Source organism: Leopardus geoffroyi, chromosome A2 (assembly GCF_018350155.1).
Source record: "Leopardus geoffroyi isolate Oge1 chromosome A2, O.geoffroyi_Oge1_pat1.0, whole genome shotgun sequence".
Lineage (NCBI taxonomy): Eukaryota > Metazoa > Chordata > Mammalia > Carnivora > Felidae > Leopardus > Leopardus geoffroyi.
Genome location: NC_059331.1, coordinates 38435878 through 38455018, shown reverse-complemented (window position 1 = coordinate 38455018; position 19141 = coordinate 38435878). Strand labels below are relative to the sequence as shown.

Here is a 19141-nt window from a genome sequence, read left to right as displayed (position 1 = left end):
CTTAGGTAACAGGGCCAGACAGCCTTTTTTTTTTTTTTTTTTTTTTTTTTTTTTTTTTGAGTCTGCAACTCTTGCTTGGTGAGGAGTGCCCAGGGTCATGACCCCTTTCCATTTTTATCCATCTCCAACTTGTTTGTCAACCCACAGTGAATAGGGCACCCCATGACCGCTCCTTTAAGAAGCCAGAAAGGCTCCTTTAATAACAGTCCTTTTTAGGTCAGATGCTGAACAGGGAGCTCTCAAGAGACTTGGTATACAAGTTGTGGTCCGTGGCCCCACACCATTGATATCACACACGAGCTTCGCAGACATACACGGTCTCGGGCCCCAACCCAGAAGTACTAAAGTAGAATCTGCATGTTAAAAAGATATCCCAGTGATTTCTATCCATAATAAACTTTGAGAAGCATGACTATAAGGAAAGCAATGGAAGAGGAGGGCTGCGTTTCCTTACGCTTCCGTACAAACATCCATCTTTTAAGGCCAGTCAGCATTGACTTTGAGTCCTGCCGTGGCCAGTTATTGTCATATCTCCGTATACCTTTTAACTAATTATTGCTTAATATTTTTCTTAAAACTGACTAACCTAAATAGATTTCATGAAAATTAAACACTGAGGATGCCTGGGTGGCTCAGTTAGTTGGGCATCTGACTCTTATGGTGGCTCAGGTCTCGAGTTCAGGTTGATGAGTTCAAGTCCTGCGTTGGGCTCCCTATTGGAGCGCAAGTTAGAAAAAAAAAAAAAAAATGTGACACTGACAAGTCATGAATCTGATGTATTGGTCGAGTTTTTTTTTTTTTTTCTAGTACACATGAACCTGACTTCATAACTACGAGAGTGAGGATATTTGTATATCATTCGAACTCACCCCACACACCACTTTTGTGGGCCCTGCCCTGAGGGCCATTGCAGGGAAGGGAACCCTGTATTTCTTACAGGATAATCTGTAATGCAAGGGGGGAGGGGAAACTCCTGGACCTAAGGAGTTAAAAGCTTGTACTTGAGATATAAAGTTAGTTGAGGTAGCCCTCACATCTTGAGGCACAATATTGGGAGGAGATAATAACAATAATCTCAATCATTGTTTAAAAGCACAAATCTGGCACTTAATAGACTAATTCACAGTCACTCCAATTGCAAGTTTTACTCATGAATATCATATCACAAGGGAATGTGAAATCCTCTAATTAAACATGATTTGAAAAGCAGCAGAAAATTGAGATGATGAGCGTTATGGGGAAGGAGAGTCAAGGATTCACCGCATGAGCGAGTGAGAGAGAGAGAAGCGTGTGTGTGTGTTCCAGGTGGTGGACACTCCATCTTCACTCCCTCTAGCCTGGGCTGTGTCGTGGGCTTTCCTCCAACACCCTTCTCTCTGTGTAAGGTTATAGAAATGCTGGCCCACGTACTTGTGGAAAACCAATAGAGAAACACGTAGGATGGCGTATTTCTGAAATGAGGGAAAAGCAAAATGAAGGTAGTACGCTAGAAAAACGTCTGAGCCGTCTCCCAGCTTTCAATGGGCCTTGAGAAGCCCGCCTGCTTCTTGAAGTGTTTTCAGTGAAAGTGAAAGGAGAAAGGTCATTTTTACAAAGCTGCCAGGAAAAAGGATGCTGTACTCGCATCCTCATTTCCCCTGTTCCCACACATCATTTGCGTGTTTGTAGTCAGGTGTGAGACCTTCTCCTCCTCTTACTGCACCGGGACCCATGAAGAAACTCGACCTGTCATTTTATTTTCCGTAAGGGACTTTGACTTCCACCTGGTTTGCAGGATATACACAATAGTAGGAAAGACGTCAGAAGGATCAACTCTAGCATGGAAAATCGTGGCAGAGATTTAAGTAATCTTCTCTTCTGCTGCTGTTCATCTGCATCACTCCATATTACGAGGTCCACTGTGATGGCGTTCCAAAGCCAACTCACCTAGTTTGGTGTCATGGAAACCGACATGTTGTATATATCATAAATGTATCAGTTAGTTCATGAACATTTGGTACAAATAAATCTGAAGGCATGTTTTCTGATACCACTTCATCACCAGAAATCAAATTCATAATCCCATCTCTAAACCTGAGAAATCCCTGGTCTGATACTTAAAATGTCATTGAAACTAGGATGCGGTAGCAGAGTAGAAGGCAGGGAAATGTGATAAGAACTAAAAAGTGAAGCGAGAGAAAGAGAGAAAGTGGTACCATTTCTGTGTAAGTTGTCATTAAAGAATTAAACAAATAAAAGAAGAAGCTGTAAAATAGGGGCTTTCAGGGGCGCCTGGGTGGCTCAGTCGGTTAAGCGTCTGACTCTTGATCTCAGCTCAGGTCTTGATCTCAGGGTCGTGAGTTCAAGCCCCCCACTGGGCTTCATGCTGTGCGTGGCGCCTACTTAAAAAAAAAAAAAAAAGTGGCTTTCATGGACACTTGCCGTGGTTATGATCACAGTTTAATGTAGGCGCTTTTAAGTACTAGGTAGTCCTGAAACTGTATCAGGAGAACATCTTTCTGGAAACCTGAGGTACCTGGAGTCGTTAAATGTTTTGGCAGAGAGTGAGCAGCCCCTTGCCACCCAGCCAAGATCACGGGCTGTGACAGATCTGAGAGAGAGAGATTCTGTGACTGAAGTGGTAATGGGGTGGACAGAAGCAAGCACGTGCATGTGGACAAGAGAGCAAAGAATTGGAAAAAAGACCAGTAGAGACTTGAGCCGTAGGGAGGCAATAGTTCATTTTCTCAGAGAACTGGTCTTGGTCCGTAGTAACCTCGGTGCCTGTCTCAGGGTCAGTATGCCACTAATTTTGGCTGGCTGAATGAGAGGCCAAATGGTGGGAAAGAGGGAGGTGATCAGTGGCGAAGAGAGGGAGGCAGAACTGCTCCTAAGTGGTCGAAGGTGGCAGCAAGGGGATCGCTTGCAGTTTAGGGGGAGGGGGAGTGTTTGTAGAGGGTGAGGAATAGTTTAGAAGGGAAAAGCTTCCTGCTCCACAGCAGCGGTAAGGATCCATTAGTCCTTACTAGAAGGCATAGACGACCTTTGTCCCTTCAGTCAGTAATCACTAAGCACCTCCTCCTCATTCATCCACAAGGTGTGTCATTTTTGCCCAGTGCCTGTGTGCAAAATGTACCAAAAGTGAATTTATGTTCAGTTGGTTTTTGACAAAGTGCCAAGACAATTCATTGAAGAGAGAACTAGAATGACCTTTCCATCAAATGGTCCTGGGACAACATGCCAAAAATATGAAGTTGGACCTCTTCCTCACACCATATACAAAAATTAAGATGAGTGATAGACGTAAATGTGACAGCCAGAACTCTCAGAAGAAAACATAATAGGAATAAATCTTCGTTACCTTAGATTAGTCAGTGGGTTATTCGATGTGACACCAAAATCACATGGAACTACAGAAAAAACAGACAAATGGGACTTCATCAAAATCAGAGACTTGTGCTTGAGAGCACACCATCAAGAACCTGGCAAGGTAGTCCACAAAATGGAAGTAACTATTTGTAAATCATTTTTGTGATAAGAAACTGAGATGCAAAAAAATAAATATATATGTATGTATATTTAAAACGTCATTCAAGAGTAAAAAGACAAATGACCCAGGTTTTAAAAAATGGACAAATAATTTGAATAGACATTTCTCTAAGGATGATACACAGCACATGAAAAGCACAGCACATGAAAAGATGCTCAACAGTATTAAATGGTAAGTAAATACAAATCAGAAATACAAAAAAATACCACTTTACATGCAGTGAGGTGGCAGGGTTAAAGACAACAGGTCTTGGCAAGTACATGGAGAAATTGGAACCCTCAAATAAACCTGGTTAGAATATAAGGTAGTGCGGCAGATTTTAACACTGGTCTGGTGGTTCCTCCACGTGTTCACCGGAGTTACCCCATGACCCGACAGTTCTCTTCTTAGATATATACACCCAAAAGAATTGAAAACATGTATTCATTCATATACCTGCACTCTCATATCACCACTATTCACAATAACTAGAATGTGGAAACAGCCCAAATGTCCATCAATGGATAAATTGATGGACATACACAAAAAATTTTATGCATACACAAAAAATGGATACACAAACACACACACACACACACACACACACAGTGGGATACTACTATTCAGCTGAAAAAAAGAAATGAAGTCCTTATATACACTACAGGGATGATGGACCTCCAAAGCACTGTGCTAAGTGGAAGAAGGCAGACACAAAAAGCACATCTTGTATGATGCTGTTTATATGAAATGTCCAGAATAAGCATATGTCTAGAAACAGAAGATTAGTGGTGGGAAGGAACTGAAGGTTGAGAAGAAATGGGGAGTGATTGCTAATGGGTATAGGATTCCTTTTTGGTGTGATAGAAATGTTCTATAATTATATGCGATGTGGTTACACAACTCTGAACATATTCAAAACCATTGAATTATATACTTTAAAAGAGTGAATCGTATGGTATATGAATCTCTCAGTAACACTTAAAAAAGAAAAACATATTTCACAATTTTTTTATTTAAAAAAATTTTTTTACAGGAAAAAAGAGTGTGGGAGCAGGGGATGGGCAGAGAGAGAGGGGGGACAGAGGATCTGAAGCAGGCTCAGTGCTGAAAGCAGAGAGCCCAATGCAGGGCTTGAACTCAGGAACATGAGATCATGACCTGAGCCCAAGTCAGATGTTTCACCAACTGAGCTACCCAGGCGCCCCCATTTTTCACAATTTTGAGTGATTAGAGAATGACCAGCAGTCTTTCACAACTCGATTAATAAAATAACATGCCAGGGAAATAAAATACATTTTATAATTTGGGGTTAACTTGGGGGGAGCGTGACAAAGGGAAACTATAAAACTAGTGCACACAGATGCAGACTTTTGTTTACAGTCGAATCAGGAATTTGGAGAGGAAGATAACAGAGCACACTTGGAAAAGAGCGAAAACACAAATTGGGGTAGACTCAGAAGAGAAACAGGAGAACCTGGGTCAGGGCACAGGAAAAGCTGGGTGCGCTGTCAGCCGAAAGGGGAACTGCCTTTAAGTTGGTTGACACTGAGTACAGTGAGGTGTGCATACAAAAAACTAACTTACAGGACTAATACACTCAAGAGAATGGACTGAAATAAGAAATTGTTCTTAGTTGCAGTAGATGAATTTAATGATTGCAGTTTCAAGTTGTCATTAAGAAGTGAACTTGGGAGGGGGCACCTGGGTGGCTCAGTCGGTTGAGCATCCGACTTCAGCGCAGGTCATGATCTCACATGATCTCAACTCTGTGAGTGGGAGCCCCGCGTCGGGCTCTGTGCTGACAGCTCGGAGCCTGGAGCCCGCTTCAGATTCTGTGTCTCCCTCTCTCTCTGCCCCTCCCCCACTCGTGCTCTGTCTCTCTCTCTCTCTCAAAAATAAATAAACATTTAAAAAATAAAATAAAAGATCTTCTCAGAGGCTCAAGTCTGTATTGAAGTTAGGACTCTGGCGGGTATACTTTGACATAAGAAGAATAAATAGGAAAAATTCTTAAATAAATGTCTTTGAAAATGACACCATTACACCATACAGAAGAACATATACTGTGTGTGATATCATGTAAGGTCAGGAATTGTTATTACATACTTATATGTAATTGTATTTATGGCAAGTTGGTTCTCTCTCATCTGAAATGCTGTCACTGTTCTCGTGTTAAAAAAACATTTAATTTTTATATACCAAGGATTATTAAGAGCAGTTTAAATCACCTGGCTTTTCTTGATTGCACACTATTTGTATTTCATATTATTAGAAGTAAAATTAAATAAAAGAAGGTGTCACAACCCTGTTTTCTCTAGTGGCTAGGCATCATTCTGGCCTTCACCTTCAAGAATAAAAAAAAAAAAGTGTATCATTCACACTAAGTGAATGATACATCCACGGCAAAATCCAATAGCCTAGCATAATTATTTATTGTCTCTTATTCCTGAATCCATGTAACATTTGTTGAGCCCATGTTCTATGTGAGTGTGTGGAGATGAGTCCGATGCAATCCCTGCCCCTGGGATTTTTAACCTGGGAGTTTGTAGTAAAAAATAATTTATTAAAAAGTTGACTCTATATTTTTGAAAGTTTAAATTTGGACCAACATTTTTAAATCCCTTCAAAACCAAATATGTCTTTATTCATCCTTGGCTTTGGCAGCTTTCCGGAAGTATATACTTTGCACATTGCTGAGTTTACCTAGGACAGCTTATTGAAATGATTGGGCTCACTGATTTTACCTGACCGTCGGGTCCTTGGATTGCCGTCTTCCACCATGTTTCAGCCTATAAACATGTATAAATAATTCAAGTTAAAAAACATTTTTTACTCGTTTTCTTCATTTTCTTCTTTCACTTTTTGGCCCATCCCAAAAGGCAGTCAGAATATAAATGTTTGTTCCACATTTCCAGTGAAACAGAAAAGCTCCCATTCACAAGTACAGCTGGTATACCACACAGCGTGCTTGAAAGGCCAGGAGCTGGACTCAGCCACCCATGCTGTGCGCTTTGCTGTGCCACTGTCAAGGAAGATGGCAGTCTCAAAGTTGAGTCCTGAGTAGCACTTGATTTTGTCATGTGTGCACATATAGGTATATATTCATACATGTAAATGAAAAAAATTAACAGTCCAACAGCACAGCCTTCCTACAGTGCATAAAATAAAAACTTCAAACGTGACATGGTGAAAATTCCGTTTCTTCACCACCTCTGACAGTGTGGTTCCTTATGGGTTTTTCCAGAGATGCTCTGTCAGAGCACTACTGCCAGCCTGTTTCTTTTCCTTTCAAAGCCTAGCATTTTATTTCAGACAACCACGTATTTAAAAGTATCCAATTATACTCACTGGCCACGCAGGTTATGGTGGCCTAAGCCAGTGGTCCTGCGCACCAGGATGCTTCAAAACCTTATTAAAAATGTTTGGATCCCCATGAAGCCTTACTGTACCTAAGTTTACCAGGACATTTGGTTAGGAATGGGGTTGATTGGGTTCCATCTTTTGTGCAATCAGGAGTGCTGATAAACGAAGTCAAGATTTAGGGGAGCCTGGATGGCTCAGTCGGTTAAGTGTCGGACTCTTGAATTCAGTTCAGGTTGTGTTCTCATGGTTATGAGATCAAGCCCTGCTTCAGGCTCTGCACTGAGTGTGGAGCCTACTTGAGCTATTCTCTCTCTCTTAATTAATCAATTTATTAATTTTTTTAAAAAGGAAGTAAAGATTTCAAAGTTTCAAGTCCTACACCTGCTCGTGGTCGTCATTAACCAGCTTTACTTGGAACACATGTTAGCTGGGAACACCAGTCTGGCTGTAAATTGCAGTAAGCTGCGTTGTGGAACATCCATCACTGAACACTTTTAGAAGTGCTTTTTTTTCAGGGGCGTCTGGGTGGCTCAGCTGGTTAAGCTTCCTGCTTCGGCTCAGGCCACAATCTCGGTTTGTGAGTTCAGGCGCCATGTCGGGCTCTGTGCTGATAGCTCGGAGCCTGGAGCCTGCTTCTATTTTCTCACCCTCTCTCTCTGCCCTTCCCGAACCACTCCCAAAAAATAAGTAAAAATTTTTTAAAACAGTATTTTTTCCTTCACAGCATGAATAAAAGTATCTGTGAGACGCACAAAATAAATAGAAGTATTGAATTATATATCAAACATGAAAAACAGGTGGCAGTATATAGTATGTTTCCATTTTCATAAACTAGTGATGTGTTAGAAGAAAAAGCACAATAACGTACCAGATGTTAACAGTGTTATTATCTAGGGTGCGTTAATTCCGTGTGGAGTGGGGATAGGGTGGCAGGGGAATGGACTTTCTTTAGTAGCCGTCTCGGCGTTATCGCTGTGTGAACTTAGGAAAATAAAAGCATATCTTATTTTCATAGTAAATGTTGTTTTAATGTAGAGGCAAATTTTCAAGAGGTATTCTGAGTATGTAACTATGTACATGTGTGTGAGGGCTTTGGGTTTCTTTAGTTCTGGGAACCTTGTCTTTCTATAAAGTCTTAGTGGACAGTCCTTTGTTCTCACTTTGAAAAATAAGGATACCAAGTTGAACTAAAAATAAATTCTTGGAGCAGAGTAGTTTTTATTCAGGCCGCGGGGCCTTCACAAATAACCTAACCAAAAAGCAGAGAGATGGGGTGGGGGGAGAAGGGATGGCAGAGCCCATGTTAAATCATGTATATTTTATTTGTAATCATAAATTCCTCCAGCGAACACCTACCATTTTCTTTCATACTGTTAGTTTCAGGACACTCTCCGCTTAACAAAAAAAGCACAGAAGAATAACCGTTGGCAGTTTTTAACTAGTGGTATTAATTTTAAACCCTAACCAGTTGAGGCATTTGGTTTCCAACTTAAGGAATTACACAAAGTATGTATAATGGTTAAGAACATAGTCGGCATGCAGCATCTCTCGAGAGCAACTTGATAGAATATTCATAGTGAATTTTAAAACTGAGTACTCATTAATTGACTCATTCCATTTCTCTGAATGCATCTTGTAAAAATCAGTTATATACTGGGATGTTTGACCTGGTAAATTTTATTTTTAACATTGTTCATAGGCGTATGAAACATGAAGGGAGTCTCAGTGTCCAAAATAGAGGGATGGTTTGACCAATTTCAGTATGTAACTACAGCTAAGATGGTTTATGGTGGGCTCTTTGCTTTAGTAAATAAGGATTTTGAAGACTAGTCGATAACAGAAATTCTTTAATAACAAGATTAGGTTAAATATAAAAGGACGAGGGGCACCTGAGTGGCTAAGTCGGTTAAGCTTCTGACTCTTAGTTTCGGCTCAGGTCGTGGTCACGCAGTTCGTGGGTTCAAGCCCCACATCTGACTCTGCTGACCGTGCAGAGGCAGCTCTGGATTTGGATCCTCTGTCTCTCCCCTCTCTGCCCTTCCCCCTGCCTCACACATTTATGCCCTCTCTCCCTCAGTAAACATTTTTGAAAATATTTATAAATGGGTGATAGAAATCTTCATGCCTTAATTTCTGAAAAATGTGTATTATATATTTTTATAGATATAAAAAATTTTAACATTATGAAAATATTTTAATTAATCTTAATGAAGTTGGATGAAATTGGTAAAGAACATAACTATGGTTAGGTTTTTTTTTTTCTTTCTATGCTATTGATAGGAATAGTTTTCATTTCAATGGTTTCCCTCCCTCAGAATAGCTGAGAATTCAGTCCTTAGAAGGACTCTTTAGTTTCAAATATTGTCAGTAATTTTTTGAAATTCTGTTTTTGTATCATATCTATTTTTCTAGTGTTAGCGAGGTATAACTGATGGAGAGCATTGTATAAGTTGTACAGCATAATGATTTGACTTACATGTATCATGACATGATTACCAAAATAGTTACACTAACATCATCTTAGGTCATCATTTCTAATTTATTGTTTAAAAATTCTGAAGATGTGGGGCGCCTGGATGGCTTCAGTTAGTTGAGCGTCCGACTTCAGCCCAGGTCATGATCTCGCGGTTTGTGAGTTTGAGCCCTGCATCCGGTTCGCTGCTGACAGCTCAGAGCCTGGAGCCTGCTTCCAATTCTGTGTCTCCTTCTCTCTCTGCCCGCTCTTGCTCGCACTCTGGCTCTCTCTCTCTCTCAAAAATAAACAAACATTAAAAAAAAATCTGAAGATGATCTTGGATTGGTAGTAATTCTTTCCATTGGTCCAGTGGACTTTTGCCCTCTTAACTGCTTAGAGAATATCCTTTGGCCACGGGGCTGTGTACCTCTCCTTATAGAGCTACCTTCGTTCACTTGTGTTACTCTTTTCTCTCATGAGGGGCACCTTTATCAGTAAGACTTGTGTAACTTTTTTTTTTTTTTTTTTGGTTTCCAGATTCATTTTCTATTTAAAGGCAAAAAAAAAAAGCTGATCGCTCTTTTCAAATTATGTTAAATTTCCAACATAATTATTTAAAAGCCATAGATAGACCTATTGATCTTTGATAAGGTATAGTTCTATGCACATGTGTCTTTACTGTTAGTGCTCCTTAGTTTAACTGTTGGTAATATGCCAAATGTGGATTCATTGTTAGTCAGGGACAAGTGGCGTTTGTGTATGTCTGCTCTGTGAATGTGAATCAATCGATAATATGTGAATACGCATCCTTGTGGTAATCTACAAGCTGTACATGTGTGCGCGCTTGCGTGTATGTGTATGGAGTCATGATTCAAGTTCAGAATCACAGACAGACAGTGGAATAAGTTGCAAAATAGCCCTTCCTTGAAGAGAATGCGCTTGAGTATGAAACAGAACTCTGAATGTTAGTTTTACATTTCTACTTGATGGAATCTAAGGTTATGGAAATGACTGTAAAAATAATTTGTCTGAAAGAAGTCTGGATGCAGAAATCTAATAGAGAAAATATTTGAGAATATGGATCATCAGCGAGTGCAACAGATACACTTCCCCAAGCACCACATGGTGTGGATCAAAGCATCCCATGACTTGGATCCTTGTGGTCAAATCATTACATATTGATTGGAACCCCACTGAAGGATTAACCCCTTGTGTTCATGCCAAGTTTTTTCTCAGTCGTGGTGTCTATAATTTTAGGGATGTAATCTTCCTGCTGTCGCTAGTGTTTTTAAGCTAATCATCTACTTGGATATATTTGTCTTGCTAAGTTATTTGATGCTAAATTATTTAATTGCTCTATTCGGTGCTTGATAAAATTAATTTGTGAAAAGATCATACAATTATGTGAAAGCAGTTTTCTAGTGGAAGGGAGGAGGAAAATGTATAATATCCTGGGTAGAAAACAGCAAGAGAATCTCAAAATCAAGTACAGATTTGATCATTTTCATTATGTAGATTAAATGATAAATTCTAGCTTTTTAAAGAATCCTTCACAGTTTGAGTAGAGAGCTTTGCCTCTAACAAAAGCCTGTCAAACACTTTTCATACGTGGTGGTACATTTCTAACATTGGACTAGTCACAGTCTGGAATTTAACTCTTGCTTTTAGATAACAATGCAGAATTAATTTGTAAATGCCTGGGGAAAAGAAACCCTAGATTTCTCCATGTCCACTTTCAGACATGTGGGTTCCTCTTGCCTTTTAAGCCTGTTGGGATGGTTCTTGGCAACAAATTCATTCTCTTGTCCTTTTGTGTGTGTGTGTGCGTGTGTGTTTTTTTTCAGTTTGTCCCACGAGGAGCACCCCCATAGCCATCCTCTCTACGGACATGGTGTATGCAAGTGGCCAGGCTGTGAAGCAGTGTGCGAAGATTTCCAATCATTTCTGAAGTAAGAATGATTTTATATCGCTTTCTTCTCTTACATAGCTATCACCTCCCACTGCTCATGCTTTTCCTTATAAAATACCTTTTTGATGAAGGGTTTCACACCCCCATTTTGAGAATGGACTCTAGATCCTAAGGGCTAGCACATCGTCCTAGGAATAATCCCAGAATCTGTGGAGGGTAGATGGTAAAGGGCAAAAGAGGTTCACCCAAGGGTAGTTTTGATGTTCTTGGTAAGAGTCTATCGTTTACCCATTTCCTCAGGATGACAGGGATTAAATAAAAATTTTCCCAGTACTAAGTTTGCCAGAATTTAGTTTTCACTTGTATTCATTGGTCTGCATACTGAGTCACTGACATACTCTTAAGTTTACAAGACTGCTGTCACTTCACGGCCGGTTGCAGCTTAGTGACTGGTCCCCTTCATTTTTATACACATGACTTACACACTTAAGAAATGGGTGCCAGGGAAATGCTGCCAAGTTGCTTCTTACCTTTCCATCCTGGTGTTGACTTTAGTTCCAATTCTTGTCCTTATGGGGAGAATGGAGTAACTTTAATTTGTACCATTAAAGTATGACAAAAACTTGGATTATCCCACTTAAGTCTGTAACATTGTTAAAGTATCTCTGTAAAGAAATGATAGATTAATCATCTCAGAGTTGAAATGAAATGCTTCTGCACTACAGCTTAGTATCTCTCCTCTGTACCGTACCTTGTCCTTTGACCATATTCAGACTAAACTGCCTTGTGTTATTGATACCCCATAAATTTATCGGTAGTATCACCAAATCATTGGCAGATGGGCTGAATATAATAATACATTGTATTTAGTATATTTATATATTACGCAATAATTGAACATATGCACGCGTATCACTCCTTTATGTCCAACTTCGTGATGACTTATAGATTGGGAGTTGGGAGGTCTTTGCTTTTGGCTTTTCCCTCTCATTCAAGCCCCCAGAAATAGAAAACAGCTGATTTGTGTACAGGTTTCTAGTTTTGTGTGGTCTGTATATTCTTAAAGTAGTCTCTATATTTAGCCTTATGGATCTGCATACAACTATTTCAAGAACGTACCATTAAAGATCCATTCATTGTTTACCTGAAAGGAGTTTCACTGATATGGTGTTTTAATTAATGAAGACTGTGAATCTATTTCAGAGCTTCCCAGCTTTAATATTTTACTTGATGAGCATTATGTAGTCATTAGAAAGTTAAGTACTTAAAAAATTGTCAGAAGAGATGCCTAAAATTTGTTCCTAAATATGAACAATCAAGAACAGTGATACTTTAAAGTAAGCAAAAGCCCTTTACAATTATTCTGATTCAAGCTAGTTGTGTTATTGGGCTTTGTTCTCTTATAAATCACTCATTATAAATCTTTGTTTTGTTTTTGCCTAATTGTATTTAGATAATGAGAGAAAAAGACTTTGTCAGAAACCACTTTCAAATTCTGATTTCACCTTCTTCACCAGTGCTAGCTTTGATAAATACATTGGTGCTAATTTCACTTATCTCTAGAATGGTCGATAACCATCTGTAAATAGGATTTATTTTCATAAAGTCTTTAAAAATACACAATTGCTATGACTATTCTTGGTGTATCAGTTTTAGAGCCACAAAGGGAAAAAGGCAGTTTTTCAGTATGATCCATTTAAAAAATGTTGTTAATCATCAGAGTATTTCCACCCTCAACCTCAAATCAGAAGTCCATTTATCACTAAGCTGACAATTTTATATATACACACACACACACATATATATGTGTGTGTGTGTGTATATATATATATATATATATATATATATATATATATGTAATTTTTTTCTTGTGCCTCCACAATGAGATAGCACAATTTTAAACCAACCTCGTACGAAAGAAAAGAATCTAATGATCATGAAAATTGGGGCCTAGACTAATGAATTCTTTTTTTTTTTTAAATCCCCTTTTAAGGATATTTGGAGCCTGGATCTTTATAGGAAACCATCTGTCAATTATTGTGGTTTCGCGCATGACGCGACATGTTCTTGGTTCATGTTTGCTCAGTGGATTGGGTAGCCGCTATGAACCTGCCATGGTTGCCTGTTTATTTCTTAGTACTTAATGACTTCTGTTTGGTAGAAGACTTCCGCTTGTAAGCTACAGACCTGGTTTAACCCCTTTCTCCCCTCCCCCCCAAGACAGCAGGGGGGAGTTGGGGAGTGATAATTGGCTCTTATAACTAGGAAGTCCAGTGGGATAGCTGCCTCAAGCATGGCTGGATCTAGAAGCTTAAACAAGCCTATTGGAGCATTGGTTTTGTGTCTGTTGGCTTGGTTTTCTTCTGTGTTGCCTTCATTCTTAGGCTCTTCCCAAGTAGAACTAAAGATGACAAATCTGTATGCCACAAGTTGATCCATCTCACAGTGCACCTCTTTTTCTGTCGTCCACCAGTAGTCCCGAGCAGGCTCCCCCTGACCCAGATTGAGTCACGTGTTCCAGCTTTGAGCCAGTCACAGTGTTGTAGCCAGCCTTCCTTCCATCGCATGGCCACCTCCAGAGCACATCGAGACGTTCACCCTTCACCCCACGTGAACCACATGGGGGTTGGGGAGGAGAGATTTGGTTCCCAAGTGTGCAAAACAAGTATATAAACCAGAAATGGGAGGCTAAATGCTGAACATGAAAGAAAAAAACCCTCGAACTCACTGCTCTCTTAATGATTTCTTGAGTTACCCATTGATTGGCCATATATGACAAATTCAGGATTCTGAGTTTCCTCTACAGCATGATTTTAGCTCTGGGAAATTCAGAGTTGTCTTCAGGTTTCAGTGTCTTGCTTAATGTAGTGGAAAATAAGTTAGTCTTCTTGCAGATTCGCTTCTCCCACATCTGTGTGCAGTCTAAAGAGTAATCAAATTGGCTCTCGTGAAACCAACTTTGCTTTCCATTGAACTGGACTGAAAGAGCTACCATATATCGTGTGGGTCAAACAGAAACCACATGGCTTCTTTGAATCATGTCATCGTGGAGTCATTGTTGATGAGAAGTGATGTTTTAAGCATTTCTTCTCAAATTGTGCCATATTTGTAGATTCTGGAAGCACCTCTTTGTGGGCTCACTCTTCTTTTCCATTCTCACTCTATAGAGGGACATAACAGTCTTATGGTTTAAGCAAGTTGATACTAGGAGTACTTGGATTCTCCAAGGCACTTTTAGTCAACAAAACGTAGCATTGCTCTGACCTTGACTTAGTTGTTGCATTCTAGATTTTTTTCCCCACTTATCTTTTGATCCCCTGATTTTATGCTCCCCTAGTAAGAGTTTATAATTAAACAACTCAGAACTGTGCCACAGGGTCAGCTCCAAGTACTTTATATATATGGCTGACCCTTGAATAATATGGATTTGAACTGTGGAGATCAACTTACATGCAGATTTGTTTTCTCAACAAACACAATACAGTTTTAGAAATATTTCCTTTCCTTAGGATTTTCTTAATACTTTATATTGTAGCTTACTTTATTGCAATATAGTATATAATACATAACAACACACAGTAATGTGTTGATTGACGTCATGTGTTGTTGGTAAGGCTTCCTATGAACAGTAGGCTATTAGCAGTTCAGTTTGGGGGGGGGAGTGAAAAGTTACCCATGGATTTTTGCTACCTGAGGGGTGAGGAGGGGTCAGCGTTCCTAACCCCCACGTTTTTCTTTTTTTTTTTTTTTTTTTTATTTATTTTTTTTAAATTTTTTTTTTTTTTCAACGTTTATTTATTTTTGGGACAGAGAAAGACAGAGCATGAACGGGGGAGGGGCAGAGAGAGGGAGACACAGAATCGGAAACAGGCTCCAGGCTCTGAGCCATCAGCCCAGAGCCTGACGCGGGGCTCGAACTCACGGACCGCGAGATCGTGACCTGGCTGAAGTCGGACACTTAACCGACTGCACCACCCAGGCGCCCCAGCCCCACGTTTTTCAAGAGTCAGCTGTATGACCCATTTAATCCTCACCCCACCTAACAGTGATAATATTAAGGTATTACTCTCAACTTACAGCTAAGGAAGCTAACACAGAGAAGTCAAGTGATTTTCCCCAAGGTCACACAGCTAGCAGGAAGTGGAGTGAAGATCCAAATCCAAGCAGTCCTGCGACGACGGGGTTAGAAGCATCACCATTTATTAACTATATGTTTTCAACTTCACGCCATAGGTATAGAAAGAGCTTCTAAGAAAAGGCAGATGGGGTAGTGAAGCCATTTGGTATCAGTGTGTTCTTTGAGCTAGGCACACAGCCTGTGTGAGCCTCAGTATCCACACGTGTAGTTGGGGATAACAATATTAGTGACCCCCTCTCGAGGTTAGAATTAAAAGGCGCATCACATAAAGTGCCTGACCCATACTAGGCACTCTTTAAAAATATATCAGTCCTTTTTTCCTTATCTATGCCCTCAAGTATGTGTTTAAAAGAGGGATAATTTTAAATATCCGAACATTTCTGAGCATTCCTAGGGAAGATGTTGTAACCGTGCAGAACATTAACATGTCAGAAGAGACTAATCTTTAATATTTGTCACCATAAATTTCTTGTCAAAAGTCCCACACAATCCAGTGTGATGGAGGGGCGAGGGGCGGCCAACTTTTTCTGTAAAGGATCTGACAGTAAATAGGGTAGATTTTTGCAGTCTGTACAGTCTCTCGCAACTACTCACCCCTGCTTTTGCAGCGTAAAAGCAACCATAGGACCGTGGTAAGGGATGGGTGTTTAGATTGCTGACCTCTGACCTAGAGTAAACTTGTTGGTGTCATAACGTTTTTAGCTGAGAAATCTTTTTACATTTCCTTAGCCATTGCTGTCTTGGGTTATTTTAGTTTGGATTCACAGAGCCCTTACATTTATTCACATTTTGGGAAAACACCCATGCATGCCTTGCCCTGTTACCTCATTCACCATCCACAGTTTTTACACTTAGATGGGCTTGGGCTCTTTCCACCTGGTTTTTAGGGCTCAGTGTGAAAGGGGAAAGTGACTTTGCGTGGTAGCTGTTTTCTGATCCTCTGTTGCTGAGGCTAGTAAGAGATAACTTTTAGAGAGGCCAAGATCAGTTATTCAGGATAAAAATCCCATCTGACAATAAAATGCCAGTGTTCACAGAGAGGGAGGTTAAAGGAAGGGAGGGGAGACTCATGGGTCTAAAAATGAGGCATATTCTTTTTTCCCTCCTGAGAGAGAAATATCATAACTGTTGGTAAATCAGACCCAGAGATTTGACACTTTTCTGTGATCATTCTGCAGTGTTTGTTCCCAAGGTGAGGTATACCACAGGGCCCTTGATTTCAAAGATAAATACTGTACAAATAACCATCCTGTTGTCTTTCCCCCACAGCCAGCAGAGGGACGCTTTATCAGAATCAGCAGATACCCAGTCCATTGTATGCATTTATTTCCCTGTTTTTTCTCAAAACAAGTTGCAGTTTTCGTGTTGGTGTTTTGTTTTTTTTTTTTTTAACCCATCAACCACGAGTTATCATGTGACTGTTGTATTTGTTAGTGCTGAGACCAGCAGGCGCTCCTACTCAGTCTAATGAAATTCTCCAGCCCTGCATTGCTTCCCAGCCTCTGGGAGCAGCAAAACAAAAACAAACCCGAGCCTCTCCAGATAGGTGAAGCTCCCCGCGTTCTTCCATTCTGTCCCCACTTGGATCATTTGTTGCTTTTCTTCAAACCAGGCTGCAGACACAACCTTTCCCGGTGAAAACACGGATTTATACTTCTTCCCTTGTTGTTTTTCAAAAGGGGCTCCTATCACTCTCTGACAAGGTGGAGAGTGGATTTGAAGGTTAAATCATGACCACATTTTCCCGTTTCTGACTTCAAATGTAAAATCAGGCACAGACCCAGTTTCACAAATACAAAGTAGTCCTAGGTGCTTGGGGAAAATATTTCCATCTATCCCTAGTTTTTCTTGTTGGTGGTCATTTGTGTAACATCTCAGAAGGGTGTAATTTGCGTCCTTGCTTGGTATCCCTTTGAAAGGAATTTTTGTTTTTGTTTTGTTTGTATCTTTCGTGTTTTTCTCCTGAAGAAGAACACTGTGCACAGTGATCAAAACAATGCCTGTGCGTGTTGGTCAAATGTATATTGTTTATTAAAACCCAGGTCAATTTGCTCTGTGCTCTAATAGAAGCCTAGGAGAAGAAAAATGAGGGAAATGCCCACGGGACAGAACTCTGACCCTTCCAAAAGGTTGAGGACTGTAGACAGTAGAGGACATTTCATCGGTCATTGGCTTTAAAAAAAATTTTTTTTTCTGTGAATTTTACTTCTCAAAACTGTGAAGAGTTTTATGTGAAAGAAACTACTAAGTGCGCCCTGTAATGTTTTCACAAGTGTTTTTATCATGGTAACATCTTGTTTACTTTAGTTCCCTGCCTAAAACTACTTGGAACATGTTAAGAAAACATCTCGAGAAAGCCTTGACAAAGAGGCTTTTGTTGAACAGCCACCGTGAGGCTGCAAGGATCACAAAGGTGTTAACTTTCCGCCCCTTAAGCACTTCCACATGAAGTTCCAGCAACGATGTTTGTGGTTTTGGAAAAACAAAGTGTATGTTAAAGAAACCAGGTATATGCTAATACATGTCGAAGGAGGCCGGATATCATAAATTGTTTCAAACCATTTGTGGCTCTCGGTTTGCATGCCTGAATGTTCTGCAGTGAAATCGCCTCCAGTTAGTGCAGGAGGCTGGAGCACATGTGGAGGGAACAGCCCTCTAGTATGTCGGGTGTGTGCAGATCCAAGCCTCCAGCCTCACCATTTAAATCTCAAGAACACAGGGACGATGCTGGTCCCCGTTCAGATCCCAGGTGACAGGTCTTTGAGTAGCGTTAAGAGGAGCTCAGTATTTTTATGCATTTGACTTTTGTACTCCTCCTGCATGTTTGAATTGCTTTAGAAAAATAAAAAGTGGGTGGGACCGGCGCACATTTTTATCCACCTGAAAAGTCCGCCCTTTCACCTTTCTGACATTGTTCAGGAGTTCAAGACCTTTCCAAGTACTCAGAGAGGTCAGAGTGGCCTAAATACCACAGTGCCCTCTAGTGATCTATAGAATATTAGATGGAAAAGTTTAAACAATTTTGCCAAAGGTAACAGGCTCAGTGCCACCACCTTGCTTGAAAAAGAAGCAAATAACCTTTGAACCCATTTTTTTCCCCAGCAAACAGACCTTCATCAAAAATGCAAATTAAAGCTATTTTTTTCTCGTAGACTTCGAAAGCACTAGAGAAAACATTTCGTAAATGTCTCCTCAGTGCAGTGAAGTCTGCATGTACCTGAGTATCATGTATACAGGACGTTGTGTCGCTACAGATACATCGTTGTGCGTTCTTCTCTTTTAAGAGCCATTAGTTACGTACTTCACGTGATCATTTCCGGTGTGTAATTAGAAGGCATTACTTAAAAGACAGGGATCATCTTTGCTCCATACTTTTATTGACACTGTCTACCATATTATGGCCATGTCTAAATGGTAAAATTTATTATTAGCAGCAGTGTCACAAAAGTCTGAGACAGCGATTTTCCTTTCAATAAAAGTAGTTAAAAACCTTTTAGAAAATCCATAATTTTGATTGCTGGTACTTCATAAATGTATAACTGGTACTTTTTAGCTGTCTCTTTAGGGAAAAATGAGTTTTATCACCTGCAGTACCTGGGTTAATGAAATTGTGTGTTGGAATTTCGCCAGGATGAAAGATGAGATCATTCCAAGACACTAATATTGGCAACAGGTCTCATAAAAAGCTCTGACTCTTGAGTGAAGTATCATTAGATTTTTTTTTTATTATTATTATTTTATTTAAATTGAGGGATTAAGTTAGTTGTC

General features: G+C 40.0%; 1 protein-coding gene across 9 annotated transcripts in view; it reads left to right on the top strand.

The window, feature by feature from the left end:
- Positions 1-19141, top strand: part of FOXP1 (forkhead box P1) — a 507364-nt gene that overhangs the window by 438648 nt on the left and 49575 nt on the right. For all 9 annotated transcript variants that reach the window (XM_045493547.1, XM_045493545.1, XM_045493544.1 and 6 more), the window contains one exon: positions 11171-11275. In XM_045493547.1, coding sequence (XP_045349503.1) covers positions 11171-11275 — 105 coding nt within the window. The remainder of the gene's footprint in view (positions 1-11170; positions 11276-19141) is intronic.